Source organism: Mercenaria mercenaria, chromosome 2, assembly GCF_021730395.1.
Source record: "Mercenaria mercenaria strain notata chromosome 2, MADL_Memer_1, whole genome shotgun sequence".
Classification (NCBI taxonomy): domain Eukaryota; kingdom Metazoa; phylum Mollusca; class Bivalvia; order Venerida; family Veneridae; genus Mercenaria; species Mercenaria mercenaria.
In genome coordinates this window covers 23773647-23793108 of record NC_069362.1, presented here as the reverse complement: position 1 = coordinate 23793108, position 19462 = coordinate 23773647, and the positions used below count along the sequence as shown (strand labels likewise).

General features: G+C 34.9%; 1 protein-coding gene across 1 annotated transcript in view; it reads left to right on the top strand.

The window, feature by feature from the left end:
- The window catches only part of LOC123562034 (uncharacterized), a 156262-nt gene that overhangs the window by 16176 nt on the left and 120624 nt on the right, over positions 1-19462 (top strand). Inside the window, exons 4-6 of the mRNA XM_053524837.1 lie at positions 6457-6557; positions 7788-8102; positions 15934-16061. Coding sequence (XP_053380812.1) covers positions 6457-6557; positions 7788-8102; positions 15934-16061 — 544 coding nt within the window. The remainder of the gene's footprint in view (positions 1-6456; positions 6558-7787; positions 8103-15933; positions 16062-19462) is intronic.

Sequence of the window (19462 nt, the reverse complement as noted above, 5' to 3'; positions counted from 1 at the left end):
TAATGTAAATTCCTCGAGGGCAAATAGGTCACAGAGGTAGGATATCCACTATAGTAACTATCGTTTGAGACATTTACCTTTTATACGGGATATAGCACATTCGCTTTTGATAACAAATTAAAGAAGAAACTTTTTATTAATTTCTATTTCTCAGCAATTTTAAGAACTGATGCGGTACGATCAGACAGTGATGTGTCACATGGCGCGAAAACATGATGTAATGCCATGACAATCTCGAGCAAAAATACCGCTTTGATCTCCACTTCAGATGTCAAGATACTGACACACTTCTTTTAGCTCTTTGAGTGGGTGTAAACTGATCATGAAAACAAGGTCAATTACTTAGTTTATCAACTGAATAATTACCGATAATCTTTAACGCTTTTTCCCCTCTCTTTCAACACGGGTGGATGGACGATGATTGTTGTGTCCAAATTTTTTAGACACTTTTCAAAATACATATTTTTCGGGAAATAATACTATTGTACACAATACTCATTTCATAAAAGTGACAGTATTAAATGTGTCAATTATTAGGGCGAGTGGCTGTTCACTAAGGGCGAGTAGATGTTACTGGCTACTAGTCCTGCAGGGCGAGTGGTGTGAAAATTTTTTTTACACCCCTGATACATAGAGCTTTATAAGAATTTTTTTTGTCTTTATGAAATCTAGGATAAGTATGAAACTTACTTATGAAAAATATAAAAAAAAACTTAACCTCTATTGTTAATATTATTAACACTATAGAGAAGATATTTATGAAACTTAATCAATTTATTTGTATTGATTAAAGCTAGGTCAAGGATGAAAGTGGGTCATATGGGAGTAAAAAACTAGGTCACTGGGTCAAATAATAGAAATACCTTATTAATGGTATATCCGAAACTTTGCTAGACTTATGAAAATTAGGTCAAGTTATAAGATACCGGGTCAAGTGGGAATAAAAAGTCAGCTACTAGTTAAATTACTAAATCTTAAAAAACTGCAGCAGCTACGTGTTCAGTGCCTAATTCACATACACTTAGTCCGACTGTTGGTCTTTGAATTTATATTGGTAAAGTTTAAAACTGGGTCATTCTCATACTGAGTCTTAACAATATTGGCCAACCAGCATTTTATGACAAAACCCACACTTGGGCTAGTCTCAGAACTTTGTCATCTGACTCATTGTTTCTGAGCACAAACTGACCAATGACAAGGTTGAAATCTGAGACTCAGTTTTAAACCTTGGACCTAGTACTTGGACCCAGAGTTGTGGAGTGTACAGGCCCATCTTTAAACCACAAAAAAACATGTAGCTTTTATGTGACATACTGACTGTAACACAATTGTTCATCGAATAATTAAGAAATAAAAATAGAGCTTTCATGCTTTTATGATTGATAGCAAGTGTTAAATGTAAACATTGTTTTAAGGTTAGGTGTGAAAGATAGGAGAGTATATATCAGTTATGTAATTATTTACAAACCAGAATGCATGAAATTGATTGTTAAACAAAAGTAATTTATCTTTTGAAGTCCTTTAAGAATATGATAACAAAGTAATTAATGTTTATTTAAGGCCAATGCAATATTGTAATATTTTAGTTTTCAGAATAAAATAAAATGTTACCTGCACTTTGATACCAATATTGCAAAATTTAGAATTTAATTAAAGCAGATATATGATACAGTGTATACTGAAAAACAATTTATGTTTCTCAGTCTACAAGCTGGTGCTGCCATCAATAATAGAACCAACCTGTGGATTTGGCAACATGTATAGCAATATCTGAATGCCCAGGAAAAAAAGCCAACTTATTTTGTGAAAAGCTTAAATTGATGAAATTGTTAAAGTTCCTTTATCTACTGAATGATACTGTTAATGATTGTTAATACATTGGTATTGAAATTTCTGAAGGAATTTCGTGACTTACCACTTAAACTTTAATTAAATCAAGATAATTATCTTGATTTTACCTGAATTGTTTTAGCCTGAAAATGAAGTTGAAGATTTCTCAGTGATATCAGGACATGGAAAAAAGCTACTCATTGATATCTGGTGTTATGAAATATACTTTTTAGTGATATCTGACCATGTGAAATAGACTTCTCATTGATATCTGACCATGTGAAATAGACTTCTCTATGATAGCTGACCATGTGAAATGTACTTCTTGGTGATATCTGACCATGTGAAATAGACTTCTCAGTGATATCTGACCATGTGAAATATACTTCTCAGAGTTAGCTGACAATGTGAAATATACTTCTCAGTGATATCTGACCATGTGAAATGTACTTCTTGGTGATATCTCAACATTTGAAATAAAGGTCTCAGTGAAACCTAGCCATGTAAAATTTAGTTCTCAGTGGTATCTGGCAGTATGAAATGTACTTTCTTCGATATCTCGCTGTATAAAATATACTTCTCAGTGATATCTGAGCATGTAAAATATACTTCTTAATGATATTTGGCAGTATATAATGTACTTCTCAGTGATATCTGGCATTGTGAAATGTTCTTCTCAGTGATATCTGGCATTGTGAAATGCTCTTCTCATTGATGTCTGGCAGTGTAAAATATACTTCTCAGTGATATCTGAGCATCTGAAATATACTTTTTAGTGATATTTGGCAGTGTGTAATGTACTTCTCAGTGATTTCTCGCTGTAAGAAGTATAAATCCATTGAAATCTAGCCATCTGAAGTGTTCTTCTCAGTGATGTCTGGCCATGTGAAATATACTTCTCAATGATATTATATATAAATACATGTACTTCTTGGCGATCACTGATGAAAAAACACTACCGATATTGCTTCAGTATTGTCATATTTTAGTAGATCAAAATGACAAGCCAAATTTCAGTTTGTAAAAATTATCTCTATACTAAAGTTGTAGTACTACTGGTCAGTTTATTTTTATTTTCTGATAAAGAAAACATCAACACTTTCTGTGTTAAGATATTTTTTGTTTCCGAAATTGAAGATTATTCACTATAACCTATTTGATTCATCGCTTGAAACCGTATATTTTAATTGAGCTAGACTAAAGTGTATTGAGGTAATATTAGGCTTGTTTCGACATTTGGTTGAGAAGGAACGCCTCAAAAGGGTAATAAGACACAACTATTTATGTGATTGAATTACTTGAGAAATAAATATCACGAATGTAAAAAACTAATGCCATAAAGAAAATGAAGCAGGTTTTATCAGGCATTCAATACATCAATGCATTCAATTTTGTAATATTCAAATTGGGAAAAATGAAATCAGCCTTCAATTTTAGTGGTGATTATAGCAAACTTAAAATTAGAGAACATGTCTTGAGTTAATAGTCAATGATTGTAAAAGTTTGCATGTCAGCTTTAATAAATGAAACAGTGACATTGGCTAATTGAAACAGATCTTGAATATCCAGGTGGCTTGGTTACTTTTTAAGAATAATGAAATTTTTGTCATACTGCTTTTTGCATCTACTGACCTCTACTTGCATCACAAAATATCCTTGTGTTAGAAGTTTTATATATTACAATAGACTTGAAAATACCAATGTAACTGGACCTTCTAAAATATTTTAGAGATAACAATAAATCCACCAGGTCAGCTCATTGGCCAAAGCATCAAGAGGAAATGAGTCAGATGTGAGAGGGAGGCAATGTTGTCTGTGACAATTTTCACAGAAAAAAAAACGTGTGAAGACAAGTCATTAACTCATATGCTAAATTTCTATAATGAGCTTGTCCATCTTTCAATTTGGACAGTACCATTAAATGTTAAAAGGTGTGCTTTCCAAAAAGATACCGACTGAATGGCTAACAGTGCAGACTATGATAAGACTGCATGGATGCGCAGGCTGATCTTGTCTGCACTGGTCACAAAGGCAGAATCACTTGCCGTCAGCAGGCTAAGGGTTATTTTTTTACCCCTGATTCATGTGGGGGAGTTGTAAGTTAAAAAAGTATAAGTAAATATTGGTATGGAATCCAAGAACACTGGTATGAGTAGTAGCCTGTAACAATTACCTGTATTGAATCCAGAAACACTGGTGTCATTAGTTAACTGTGACAATATGTATATGGACTCCAAGAACACTGTGGTGATTAAAAGAAGTGTAAAAATGATATGTATGGAATCCATAAACACTGGTGTGATTAATAAACTGTAACAATGGTTTATCATGATTCAAGAAACACTGGTGTGATTAATAGACTGTGACAATGGTCTATAATGATTCAAGAAACACTGATGTGATTAATAGACTGTGATAATGACAATATGAACTCCAGGAACACTAGTGGTCTATCATGATTCAAGGAACGCTGGTGTGATTAATAGACTGTGACAATGGTCTATAATGATTCAAGGAACACTGGTGCAATTAATAGACTGTGACAATGGTCTGTCATGATTCAAGGAACGCTGATGTGATTATTAGACTGTGACAATGGTCTATCATGATTCAAGGAACACTGGTGTGGTTAATAGACTGTGACAATGGTCTATAATGATTCAAGGAACACTGGTGTGATTAAAACACTGTGATAATGGTCTATATCAGTTCAAGGAACACTGGTGTGATTAATAGACTGTGACAATGGTCTATAATTATTCAAGGAACACTGGTGTGATTAATAGACTGTGACAATGGTCTATAATGATTCAAGGAACACTTGTGTGATTAATAGACTATGACAATGGTCTATCATGATTCAGGAAACACTGGTGTGATTAATAGACTGTGACGATGGTCTGTCATGATACAAGAAATGCATATTTGATTAATAGACTGTGACAATGGTCTATCATGATTCAAGGAACGCTGGTGTGGTTAATAGACTGTGGCAATGGTCTATAATGATTCAAGGAACACTGGTGCGATCAACAGACTGTGACAATGATCTGTCATGATTCAAGAAACACTGGTGTGATTAACAGACTGTGACAATGGTATATAATGATTCAGGGAGCACTGGTGTGATTAATAGACTGTGATAATGCCAATATGAACTCCAGGAATACTGGTGTGATAAATAGACTATGACAATGGTCTGTAACAATTCAAGGAACACTGGTGGGATTAAAACACTGTGACAATGGTCTATATTCAGGGTTTTTTTTCGGCCTTTTTTATAGCCGTTATTCGGCTATATTCCCAATGCCAAAAAGTATGTATTTTTCCAAAAATGAGTGCAAAAATTCCCAATCTACATTCAGAAAAAAATTTCATCAAAATTGCACAAAAAAATGACCAAATTATGGACAATTTTGTAATGGAAATATGCTAAAGAGGTTGTACAATGTGAAACAAGTGTATGAGAAAGTGCTTATAATAAACACATCCTTACTATATCCTATGGGACTAAATATTTCCCAATTTGGAATATTTACACGTCAAAATTCCCAATTTTAGGGGTTTAGGCTATGTTCCCAAATTAGCCAGAAAAAACCCTGATATCAGTTCAAGGAACACTGGTATGATTAAAACACTGTCTTAAGTAGACTGTTAAAATGGTTTCAGGGAGCACTGGTATGATTTAATGATTTACTAGTGATAATGATCTATGTGGATTCAAGGAACACTAGTGTGATTAATAGTATGTGATAATGATCTGTTATATGGACTCCAGAAAAATAGTGTGATTAATAGTCTGTGACAATGATCTATATGGATTCCAGGAAGACTTTTATGATGATTTTACTGTGATAATGATCTATATGGACTCCAGAAACACTGGTGTGATTAGTGGTCTATAACAATGATCTATATGGATTCCATAAGCACTGATGTGATTGATAGACTACAGCAATGACCTATGTAGACTCCAGGAACACTGGTGTGATTAATAGTCTGTGGCACTGATATATAGGGATTCCAGGAACACTGTTTACTCTGATTTTGTTCTATATGGACTCAGGAACACTGGCGTGATTATAACAGACTAACAAATGTGTATATGAAATGGAAATTGACATTTAACCCATTGAAATCAGTTAACCCTGATCATGCTGTACTCGACTGGTTCTGCATTTGCGAACAGTGCAGATCATGATCAGACGGCACAGATCCGTGCAGTCTGATCATGATCTGCACTGTTCGCCATTCAGTCAGCATTTTTTGGTAAGCATCCTTTTTAACAGTTAACATCCCTTTTAACAGTTAACGGTACTGTCCAAATTGAAAGATGGATGAGTTCATTTTAGAAATTTAGCAGGGTAAGGGTTAATATGATTTTGAGTGAATTTTTATGGTTGTTCACTTGCATGCTCTTTAGATCTACCTCATGTGTTAATTACTTCTGTTAATTACTCACACTGTCATTTCCATGAGTATGGGATCTTCTGCTAAGAATGAGCAGGTGACTTCAGCTTTCATGGCTAACAATATGTATATCATCACCATTCAAGTTTATAACTAATTTGGGGTAATTGGATCTGAGACTTTGTATAAATAAATTTTGAAATCTTTAAATTTCAGTTTTGGTGGACATCTTGTACATATTGAAAGTCTGAACAAGAACAAGGTCATTGGAGAAGCAGTACAACAACATGACCCCTCTGCTACAGATATATGGCTAGGTAATAAAATCTGTTAATATCCTTTTGAAAGCATTATGCAACCAAGAAAAATAATAGCAGACTAGGTTTGATTAAGTCTTCTTATAAAAGGTAATGGAAAGTGCAACATCCCTCACTCCCACTTGCCTCCGCTTTAGGGAAATTCTGTTATAGAGATATTGAATGGACTCCATTTTCCCAAAGGACCAAAAATGTAACAACACTGAATCCAAGTACAGGGAGTCCTTTTACAGCCACCACATGGCACTTAAAGATTGCTGTTGTGATAGTCAATAAAATATATAAGAGAATCCTTTTGAAGCTTAGAATGCAACCAAACAAAATAATAACAGACTTGTCACAATACACCCTCAGTGGTGAACAAGTTAAAGTACCTCAGATACTTAGTTAAAATACTTCAAGCACTTTGATTTGATGTACAAATTAGGATTTCTCGTGTACTTTATTTGATGTACAAATTAGGATTCCTTGGGTACTTTATTTGATATACAAATAAGCATTCCACGGATAATGTGATTAGCAAGTTAGGATTTCTTAGGTACTTTGATTGTGATGAATAAGTTACTAAGGATTTCTCAGATGAAAAGTTAGGATTTTTCAGATACTTTGATAGTTAACAAGGTAAGTTAATGCCAAAGTGAAAATTAACCAATCTGAGAATATTTTCTAAAAATTATTTGTTTTATCTACAGAATATGTACAACTATTACTATTATTTTTTTACTAACTAAAGGTATATGGTTTTTGTTATATTACGATGTGATTTTGAACATGAAGAGATTGTTTTCTGAGTTATTACCATTTTACTAAAGATCACTTATCTTGCATATGACCTTTAACATGCAAACTCTTTTTTTTTTTGATAATTTCCTTCAAGAAAATACCCAGTAAATTTTCCAGAAACTGCAAGAAAATCTGATTGATGAAAATTTTTAATGTTTCTTGAAAGTCTAGTAATAAAAATAATCAAACCCTGATTATCGTTTGCAATAAAAACATCAGATTTTTGTATGAAACAGTTATATAGGTCCTCTACATATACACATGACTAAGCTGTGTCTATGCTTTTTATGTACATACATTATGTATATTATCAATATAAGGGGTTAAATGTGACAAAAATTATGTAACATTGCGTTAATCAAAAAGTACTAAGTGTTTATATTCTATGATTTTGATAATAAATTACTGTAAATTTAATTGAAATTGATAAAATTAATATTTTTGTAGGTTTTCAAAGAAAAAATGGTGTGTTTTTTGGGGATGATGGAAGCCAAGGGAAATTGCATGATGGGATATGGGAGATAGGACAACCTACAGAGAATGACCTTGACCTCTGTGTTTCCATGACAACATCGAAAACTTTTGGAAAATTCCGTTGGAAACTGGAAAAATGTGATAAAATATTATTATTTGTATGTGAAGTGAAAGCATGTGTTAGAGATGAATTCCGCTGCATGAATGGTAAATGTGTCCCATCGTCATGGAGATGTGACAGACATCGTGACTGCGAGGATAATAGTGATGAACTAAACTGTGATGGAGGTAATGTAGCATTGTAGAGCAGGTCTTAAAATGGCACAAATGGTCTGAGCAGTACTGATATTATTCATGGCCAGGGTATGGTTTATCTCAACCTGTAGGGCACTAGACAGCTTTCTTGTTCTGGTACCTATACCCTTCAGAAAGGAATTTTCTGGTCAATTTTTTTTTTGTACGAAAAGGGATTTGTTTTTCCAATACCAGAATACTAACAATAACTCCTGTTAAACCTTTCTGTACCATTTCAGCTAAAAGCTACCTTTGAATACAGCATGGCCTCTAAAGTACCAAAATTTTGTTCCAGCCATCAGAAGAATTTTTGTAGAACTGTCCCTGTTTGATTTGGAATGTTTATTTTATACCAGATGTTTTCTTCAAGGACTGTTTATAAGATGTTTTCATGCTTCAGAATCTCAGGAACACGATTCCTGATTCATATAGGTGAAATTGAAATCTAAATTTCATGTCAAAAGTTTCAACATTTGTTAGTTATTATGCCCCCCTTCGAAGAAGGAGGGGTATATTGTTTTGCAGATGTCGGTCGGTCGGTCTGTTGGTCGGAATGTAGACCAATCCGTTTCCGGATGATAACTCAAGAACGCTTGGGCCTAGGATCATGAAAGTTGATAGGGAGGTTGGTCATCACCAGCAGATGACCCCTATTGATATTGAGGTCTGTATGTCAAAGGTCAAGGTCACAGTGACCCTGAATAGTAAAACGGTTTCCGGATGATAACTCAAGAACACTTGGGCCTAGGATAATGAAAGTTGATAGGGAGGTTGGTAATGACCGGCAGATGACCCCTATAGATTTTGAGGTCAGTATATTAAAGGTCAAGGTCACAGTGACCCTGAACAGTAAAACGGTTTCCGGATGATTACTCAAGAACACTTGGGCCTAGGATAATGAAAGTTGATAGGGAGGTTGGTAATGACCGGCAGATGACCCCTATTGATTTTGAGGTCAGTATATTAAAGGTCAAGGTCACAGTGACCCTGAACAACGGTTTCCGGATGATAACTCAAGAATGCTTAGGCCTAAGGTCACGAAAGTTGATAGGGAGGTTGGTCATGACCAGCAGATGACCCCTATTGATTTTGAGGTCATTAAGTCAAAGGTCAAGGTCGCATTGGCCAGGAACAGTTAAACGGTTTTTGATCTTCTTGTCCAAAACCATAGGGCCTAGGGCTTTAATATTTGGTGTGTAGCAAAATCTAGTGATCCTCTACCACAGTTGTTCAGATTATTTCCCTGGGGTCAAATATGGCCCCACCCTGGGGGTCACATAGTTTATATAGACTTATATAGGGGAAAAAAATTGAAAAACCTCCTGTCCAAAACCACAGGGCCTAGGGCTTTGATATTTTGTATATGACATTATCTAGTGGTTCTCTACTAAGATTATTCAAATTATTCCCCTAGGGTCAAATATGGCTCCGTCCTGGGGGTCACATGGTTTACATAGACTTATATAGGGAAAAAACTTTGAAAATCTTGTCCAAACCACAAAGACTATGGCTTTGATATTTTGTAATGTAGCATCATTTAGTGGTTCTCTACCAAGTTTGTTCAAATTATCCCTCTAGGGTCAAATATGTCCCCGCCCCAGGGGTCATATGGTTCATATAGACTTATATAGGGAAAAACTTAGAATCTTCATGTCCATAACTTACATCATTCAAATTTGGACCACATGTATAGTTTTAAGTGGCAAGATGAACCTTGACATGAGTTGACCTTAATCTTGACCTAGTGACCTACTTTCACATTTTTGAAGGTACAGGCTTCAGATTTGGACCACATGCATAGTTTTTTGTTCCAAAATAAAATTTGACCTTGATTTTGACCTAGTGACCTACTTTCACATTTCTCAAGCTACATCCTTCAAATTTGACCACAAGCATAGTTTTGTGTACTGAAATGAATTTTGATCTTGAGATTGACCTAGTGACCTACTTTCACATTTCTGAAGGTACAGGCTTCAAATTTGGACCACTTGCATAGTTTTGTATTCCTAAGTAAAATTTGACCTTGATTTTGACCTAGTGACCTACTTTCACATTTCTCAAGCTACAGCCTTCAAATTTGGACCGCAGGCATATTTTTGTGTTCTGAATTGAAATTTGACATTGATTTTTACCTATTACCTACATTAACATTTCTCAAGCTACAGCCTCCAAATTTGAAGCACATGCATAGTTCTGTCTACCGAAATGAACTTTGACCTTGAAATTGATCTTGTGACCTGCTTTCACTTTTCTCAAGCCACAGCTTTCACATTTGGACTACATACACATTGTTTTGTACCGAAATGAAATTTGACCTTGAGCTAGTCTTGAAATTTGGAACAGTGGATGGCGCCAAGATTACTCTGTAATCTCTTGTTAGGTTATTAGGTTAAAGGTCAAGGTCACATTAAACCAGAATGGTAGAACTTTTGTTTACAGTGAGCATATAATTTCTGTTCCTTGTGCAATTACTGAATGCATCAAGGGGGGCATTTCGTGTTCGACGAGCTCTTGTTTACATTAATCATAAAATCTGTATGTAGTGAATTTGCATATAACTTGGTGACCTCCAACAGAATTTATCTAAAAATAATAATGATAACTTAGGTTTTCCCATGACTTAACTCCCCAAAATGCACCTCATTATATTACATCTACATTTTCAAGCCTTAGACAAATTATATTTAGTGCACTTGAGCTTATAATGCTCATGGTTGTTCCTCCATTTTTATACGCCTGTTTGAAAAATGGGACGTATTATGGGAACGCCCCTTGCGGGCGGGCGGCGTCCACAGACCTTGTCCGGAGCATATCTTCTACATGCATGAAGGGATTTTGATGAAACTTGGCACAGTTGTTCACCATCATGAGACGGAGTGTCATGCGCAAGAACCAGATCCCTAGGTCTAAGGTCAAGGTCACACTTAGAGGTCAAAGGTCAAATTCAAGAATGACTTTGTCCGGAGCATATCTTCATGCATAGAGGGATTTTGATGAAAGTTGGCACAATTGTTCATCATCATGAGAAGGAGTGTCATGCGCAAGAACCAGGTCCCTAGGTCTAAGGTCAAGGTCACACTTAGAGGTCAAAGGATACAAGAATGAAAACTTTGTCCGGAGCATTTCGTCTTCATGCATTAAGGGATTTTGATATAACTTGGCACAAATGTTCACCACCATGAGGCGGAGTGTCATGCGCAAGAACCAGGTCTCTAGGTCTAAGGTCAAGGTCACACTTAGAGGTCAAAGGATACAAGAATGAAAACCTTGTCCGGAGCATTTCTTCTTCATGCATAGAGGGATTTTGATATAACTTGGCACAAATGTTCACCACCACGAGACGGAGTGTCATGCGCAAGAACCAGGTCCCTAGGTCTAAGGTCAAGGTCACACTTAGAGGCCAAAGGTCAGATACAAGAATGACTTTGTCCGAAGCATTACTTCTTCATGCATGGAGGGATTTTGATGTAACTTGACACAATTATACACCATCATGAGACGAAGTGTCATGCACAGTTCCCTTCTTTAGAATTACTTCCCTTTGTTGTTACTATAAATAGCTTATTTTGTAACTTTTATACGCCCGTTTGAAAAACGGGACGTATTATGGGAACGCCCCTGGTGGGCGGGCGGCGTCCACAGACCTTGTCCGGAGCATATCTTCTACATGCATGAAGGGATTTTGATGAAACTTGGCACAGTTGTTCACCATCATGAGACGGAGTGTCTTGCGCAAGAACCAGGTCCCTAGATCTAAGGTCAAGGTCACACTTAGAGGTCAAAGGTCAAATTCAAGAATGACTTTGTCCGGAGCATATCTTCTTCATGCATAGAGGGATTTTGATGAAAGTTGGCACAATTGTTCATCATCATAAAAAGGAGTGTCATGCGCAAGAACCAGGTCCCTAGGTCTAAGGTCAAGGTCACACTTAGAGGTCAAAGGATACAAGAATGAAAACTTTGTCCGGAGCATTTCTTCTTCATGCATAGAGGGATTTTGATATAAGTTGGCACAAATGTTCACCACCATGAGGCGGAGTGTCATGCGCAAGAACCAGGTCTCTAGGTCTAAGGTCAAGGTCACACTTAGAGGTCAAAGGATACAAGAATGAAAACCTTGTCCGGAGCATGTCTTCTTCATGCATAGAGGGATTTTGATATAACTTGGCACAAATGTTCACCACCACGAGACGTAGTGTCATGCGCAAGAACCAGGTCCCTAGGTCTAAGGTCAAGGTCACACTTAGAGGCCAAAGGTCAGATACAAGAATGACTTTGTCCGAAGCATTTCTTCTTCATGCACGGAGGGATTTTGATGTAACTTGACACAATTATACACCATCATGAGATGAAGTGTCATGCGCAGTTCCCTTCTTTCGAATCACTTCCCTTTGTTGTTACTATAAATAGCTTATATTGTAACTTTTTCATTACTAGTCATAGGGAAAAATCGAGACCACTTTTCTGTAGTACAATATGCATGCTACATCCAATTTTGAGGTGTATTTTGACCAGTCTCTACCTGGTAAAGATTTTTGTGAGGACTTACAATTTTTTGTGAGGACTTACAATTTTTTTTTTTTTTTTTTTTTTTTTTAAGATTAACTTCCCTTAGTTGTTACTATAAATAACTTATATTGTAACTTTTTTATAATTGACCGTAGGGAAAAACCAAGACCACTTTTCTGTGGTACAACATAGATGTTACTTTCCAATTTTAGGTGTATTTTAAGGTATCTCTACCTGGTAAGGAGTTTTTTTGTGGACTTAGAAAAACAAAACACTTAGTTATTACTAAACAACCACAAAGTTAAAATTCCATTTGCAAATACAGGTGCTAGAGTAAAGAAATTTGCTGTGACGGGCGTATATTGTGACATTCTTGCACTCTTGTTCATTACTAGTCGTAGGGAAAAATCGAGACCACTTTTCTGTAGTACAACATGCATGCTACATCCAATTTTGAGGTGTATTTTGACCAGTCTCTACCTGGTAAAGATTTTTGTGAGGACTTACAATTTTTTTTTTTTTTTTTTTTTTTTTTTTTTTTAAGATTAACTTCCCTTAGTTGTTACTATAAATAACTTATATTGTAACTTTTTTATAATTGACCGTAGGGAAAAACCAAGACCACTTTTCTGTGGTACAACATAGATGTTACTTTCCAATTTTAGGTGTATTTTAAGGTATCTCTACCTGGTAAGGAGTTTTTTTGTGGACTTAGAAAAGCAAAACACTTAGTTATTACTAAACAACCACAAAATTAAAATTCCATTTGCAAATACAGGTGCTAGAGTAAAGAAATTTGCTCTAATGGGCATATATTGTGACATTCTTGCACTCTTGTTTATCCATCTGTCTGTCCATCTTTCCATTGTCTACAATTTGCTTCAGTTATAACGTCTTTTCATGACCTGCTTGATGAGACTTCAGCAGTGTTGGCCAGAAGTAGGACTGTCATTGATAGAAACGATATCGATGTATCAACGATATTTTTTTGTCGATCAATTATCGATTCCTATTTTCAAAAATCGATATTTTACAGAGAGAAAAAACTATCCAGATAAACACTCAGACCCTCAAAAACAACTTAAGTTCATAAAGTTGTAAATTTGGATAAATGCAAAAGAGAAGTGAAGGCAAAATAAAAATGAAAGATTTTATTAATTTTTATTTATTTAGTTTATTTCGTAAATACAAGTACAACACAATCAAACAGTAATATGAAAAGTAGGCAGTAAAACTAAACATAGCATTTACAGGAAGGTATATAGTATGCATATGAACAGATAAATTGTTAATCTAACTTAATAATCGATATATCGATGTATCGTCAATATTTGTCTTCTGATATATCGGTATCGTCGATATGCCTAGACCCAGTCAATGACAGCCCTAGCCAGAAGCATCCTGGGCTCTCTTTAATTTGTTCAGATGGTTCTGATTGACTAAAACAACATGACCCCATAAGAAACACTTTGCAAAGCTGGAAGACCCAGAGCTTAGATCTTTGGTAGTTGATCCTGAAGTCTGTTGTGAAATTCTGACTCCGGAGTCAATTATTTATATAGGAAAATATCTTTAAACCAGGTACAAGAGCTAGAGCTTAGATATTTGGTATGTGACATCATGTAGTGGTCCTCTACCAAGTTCATTTAAATCCTGCCCCCAGGGTCAAAATTGGCCCTGCCCATGAGTGGGTCACTTATTTTACACAGACATGTCAGAAAATATCTAAAAAAAACTCGAGGCCTAGAGCTTAGATATTTGGCATGTATGATTTTGTAGAGGTCCTCCACCAGAATTAGCTTCTGTCTCTATAGGTTCAGCTATTTTTTCACTGTTTAAACCACACGTAAGTTAATGTAGATGTAGTTCTGTGTACATTCAAGATTAGTTGTAATTTGTTAAAACACAATAAAAACATACTGATACTCTTTCATCATTTTGGGTGATTTGTCATAAAATCAGCCAGTTGTGCATTACAGCTGACTGACAGTGTATTATTATAAATCAAGATTTCAAAGAAAAAGAAACAATTTTTTACCTTGGACATATTTGTAAAATTGTAGGCTTTGTTGTCGTAATCAAACAACCTGTCAGAATGTGGAAACTTTTTAGCTCATCTGAGCACAAATTGCTCAAGGTGAGCTTTACCCATCATCCTTTGTGCATTGGCCATTGTACATCAACAGTAACTTCAAACATCAAATATTTCCTAGATCACCACTTTAAACCTCACAGGAATCAGATACTTGCATGGACCCCTTTTAATAGCATTTCATGCAGGACTCTGGTTTTCATAGCAACAGTAAGTCAAAATTCCGAAACTTTGGCTGGATTTCAGTAGAATTTCTCACAAGTGTGCCTAAGAAAATCTTTTACCAAATTTATTCAAGTTGTCATCAATAGCTATGAACATGACAACCAAGGGGTGAAGAGGTTTTCATTGTATGGCAATAGTGAAAGTTTGAAAAATCTTGTCTGAAACTTTTTGATTCCATGCCTCATGTTTTTATTTCGATGTAAATGAGATGTGAAACCAAAATTTGTAGTCCTGTTTGGCGCCATATAACCTATACTGTGTTGCCTGAAAGAAGATAAAATAGGGAAAATACTGATTGTCCAATTAAAAAATCATTTCACAGGTATTTTTATTGTTTGACCATCTACCAAAATTGTTTGCCCACCAAAGGACAAGACTAGTTATCCCTATATCTGTTTCCATATGGATTACTTCATTTTTACAGGCTGTTTTTAACCTTTACCCTGCTATATTTCTAAAATGGACTGGTCCATCATTCAGTTTGGGCAGTACCATTTATTATTCGAAGAGCTATTCACTGACAATTTACTGACAGAATAGCGAACAGTGCAGACCATGATCAGACTGCAAAGTCGCAAAGGCAGAATCAATTGCTGCCAGCAGGTTAAAGGTTAAAGTATTTGGCAGAAATGTTTTTTGTATCACTTTCTACCAGATTTGTAACTTGTTTCAGTTGTGGAACTCGAGTGAGCAGCCTAGAGCCTTGTGACCATCTTGTTACATAAGACCGGGCAACCTTGATGTTACTTGTCATGAGGGTTGGCCTGTGTATGTGGATGCATTCATGTACAAGTGCTGTTTGATCTTTTCTAAACTTAACATCCCTAGTATGTAACAATGACATATGACTAATTTTAAGTTATTTTTTTACAAAAGCTTACATTGATGAGATGATGTATTGCAAACAATAAACTTTAATACCAGTGTTGAATATTTCCATTATTTTCTTTTCTCCCCTATTCTAAATACATGTAGTTCAAAAGTTGCTCTATTTTGCAGTTTGTGGAGGAGAAGTTGCAGCACCAACTTATACATTCCAGTCTCCACAGGTAGATGGCAAGTACCCTCCCCATGTCACTTGCCAGTGGAGAATACAAGGCCCTGTGGGGAAGAAAGTCAAACTAAAGGTAATGTAGTGGGATATAAATGACATACAAGACCTTGTGGAACAGAGAATTTAAGATTTTTTATATCAAATGAATAGATATCAGAAAAAAAAAATAAGACTGCATGAAAAGATAAAAGAAAGAAAATGTAATAAATGTTAAAGCATATAACATAAAGTAACGTCGCACCTCAGGAATATCCTGATATTTTATGACTCATTTGACACAATATATACATGTAATAAAGTAGGACGATAAACTGATAACTTAGATTTCACTGTAATAACTTCCTTATTAGAGCGAAATTTCATGGTCTAAGCAAGTAGAAATGATATCTTGTTTTGTTATTGAAAAAAAATTGGTCTATTGCATGACCTAACTGGATACCAAATTGTTTTTCACTCACTGGGACAAATACCTTTAGTACATAATTACTTGTCAAGGAAACAGAAATATAAAGGTTAATGATTTAGCACAGTTTGTATTATTGATATGATAGTTTGAATTAAAGACTAAATGCATTGAAGGTTAACATAAAAAATTACATTTTTGCATAATTATGTTTTTCAATAAAGCCTGAGACACAGCAGGCTACAGACCTGTAAATAAAAAAAAATTAAAAGTTCAGCACTTGCCAGGCTATTTTGTGAATTTGATCTGCAGATCGATGAAAAATGTGTTGGCATACCTATTTCATTATAAAAATAGATAAAATATCAGGTAACAAGAGCTGTTCGTAAAACTTTAACCTTGAAAATAACCTAAGTATAACACCTTGGTGACCTTGACCTTGGGTATAATGGACCCAGTCCCTACACATACATTGTTTGTATACTGGACAATGTTTATGTGAAGTTACAGTAAGATATAAGCAATAGTAAGAAAGATATGACAGCTAAAAAACAAAGTTTGCCGAAAAACTTTAACCAAGAAAGGTCACACCGACGCCGGGGCGAGTAGTTAATAACCCCACTATTCTCCGAATAGTGGAGCTCAAAATTATAAAACGTGGTGAAAATCTTTTGGCCTTAAATAATTTATTGAAATAATGGATATTTAAAAATATTGCCTTTTTAAAGACATTTGCAAAGAAGTCGCACAGAGCAAACAAGTGATATCAAGTGGCAGAAACCCAGAGTTAGATTTTTATGACTGTGTGTATTTAACTAGGACAGTGACACAGTTCACTAGTAAATTTATTTGTAGGTCTGTAACGAAGATTTGTAACCAAGATTTCATTTGTTATTACTTTGCATTTTGACACATTAAAATGTTGACTTCTAAATGCAACTTTTGCATAATAAATCTAGTGAGGACCAACTCATACCATACCAGACCTATTGTTATAAAAAAAATGGCACAACTTTCTTTGTTTAATGTACGAGAAGAGAGCTAGCTGCCACCGGCATTTCTTTAAATAGTTTATTATAGTTTTATATAAGATATCTCTATTGTTACATGCTAAGTTTTTGTGAAATCATGTTGTTGAAAAACTTCAGACTTGTCACAAGTTGTTTGTGTTTTGTATAATAAGGCCAGTATTTTTTTATCTTTAGTTTTACCGACCCGCCGACCCTAAAATTTGGGAAAGTGAAAAAAAAAAAAAAAAAGATTTCAGAAAAAAATCGAAGTGTCAAAATATGATGCACACACGAGTGATCCGCCAACTGACCATAATTAAAACGGTACCTGAACGTTAAACGTGCGGCTTTTATACCAACAGTACGTCCAAAATGAGATGTCAAATTTTCATGCAACAAAAAGCACATCGATACGAACACCGTGTCCGTTTATCCGCGCCCAGCGATCGGCGGACACGTTGTGTCGCGGTGTGCAATCGCGGTGATTCTCTGTCTATATAACGTCTAATTAAATTAACCCCGTTTTTCATTGTAGAAAGATAATTTTTGCTCCCATATTTTGTTTTCTGTTTTCAGGTAAATACCAATTTAAGCTTATAAGATGTGTAATTATAAACCTTTTAGTTTCCTTTTGTTTATGTTTATAATTCTATGTAAAATTGTTGAAACGTCCACTAACAATTACTACTAACATTACATGTTGGAATAAATGTTTTACTCACCTCCGTTGCAATTAAACTGCCTAATTCTTTCTTTCGTTTAGCATGTTTGCCCATTTTCACATGTTGCAAAACTATTTGGTAAGTTACTTATAATTAATAAGTTCATGTTAGTTAATAAGTGCTAATTAGATAATAATTTGTCGGTGCCCGTTCAATACGGCCCATACGTTTGTTATCAATAAAGAGTAATTAAATTTTTGACTGTTTTCGAGCAAAAACTTATTTGCAGTTTCAAAACAGTTAATATTAACTTAAACTCGTAAAAGTTGTTCGATATTTAAATCAATTTCATTTTTACTTGTAGCCCCGTTTATTTTTATTTTGCACTGATTTATTATCGTAAGGCAGTGGCTACGATTACGGTACCGTATTATTATTAACGGAATGTTTACAATGAATTAAGGGATAAATGAAATGTAACGAAGCAATTATTGTTTTCTATTTCAGGTACAGTCACAAACTACTAGTACATAAAATTAGAAAGAAACAAGAAGTAAAGTTTCGGAGCATGACGAGTTAGTGGCTAGTAATACGGTCCCGCACGGTACTTAAGCTAGTCATACGTGAGGCACGTTCAGCTAGACCGTCGTGTTTGGACTATATGAGTAGTTTTGATAATGCTTTTGATTTCAAATAACTGTATAAAAAGAAGTTTATTTTCAAACAGTGATAATCACATACTTCTAGATTTTTGGCCGTCGTGCGGGACCGTTCACTAAAGGATGTTTTAAAGCCACTTATAAATATGTATTATTTCCACATGGTGTATAATAAATAATGAAAGCGTAAAATAGTTGTTATCTATGCTTACGGGAAGAAACTTTCAACAAGAGTGAAAATTACAGCAGAACACCAGAGGAGGGAAGGAGCAGAAAAGGCCTTCTATATCTTTTTTATTTCCCTTTTATTCTATACAAAATTTAACGGAATATAACATTTATTAGGATGCACAAACAATTTAAACAAAAAAAAGCCAAGAATGCTTTGCAATAGACAGAAAAACATTTGTTATGTTGCGTTCTCATAAAAAATATAATGCTTCCATTTAATTTTATTTCTTTATTTCTTATTCAGAAGATGTACATAGATTTAAACGATACCAACAATTGAAGTTTATTTATATAAAATACAGACAGACAGGCATACATATTCTATAAACCGTCATGTGATAATCACAGATATTATGTGACAAATATACCTTCAGTTGTTAAAACAAAACAGTGTATTGTATTTATATTTTGCTGCTGTTCCCCTTAGCCTATTACACAGACCAAACTTTATGAAAAAGATCACATATCGAGGGTTCAACGCAATAAGGGCGTATCTACATATAATAATT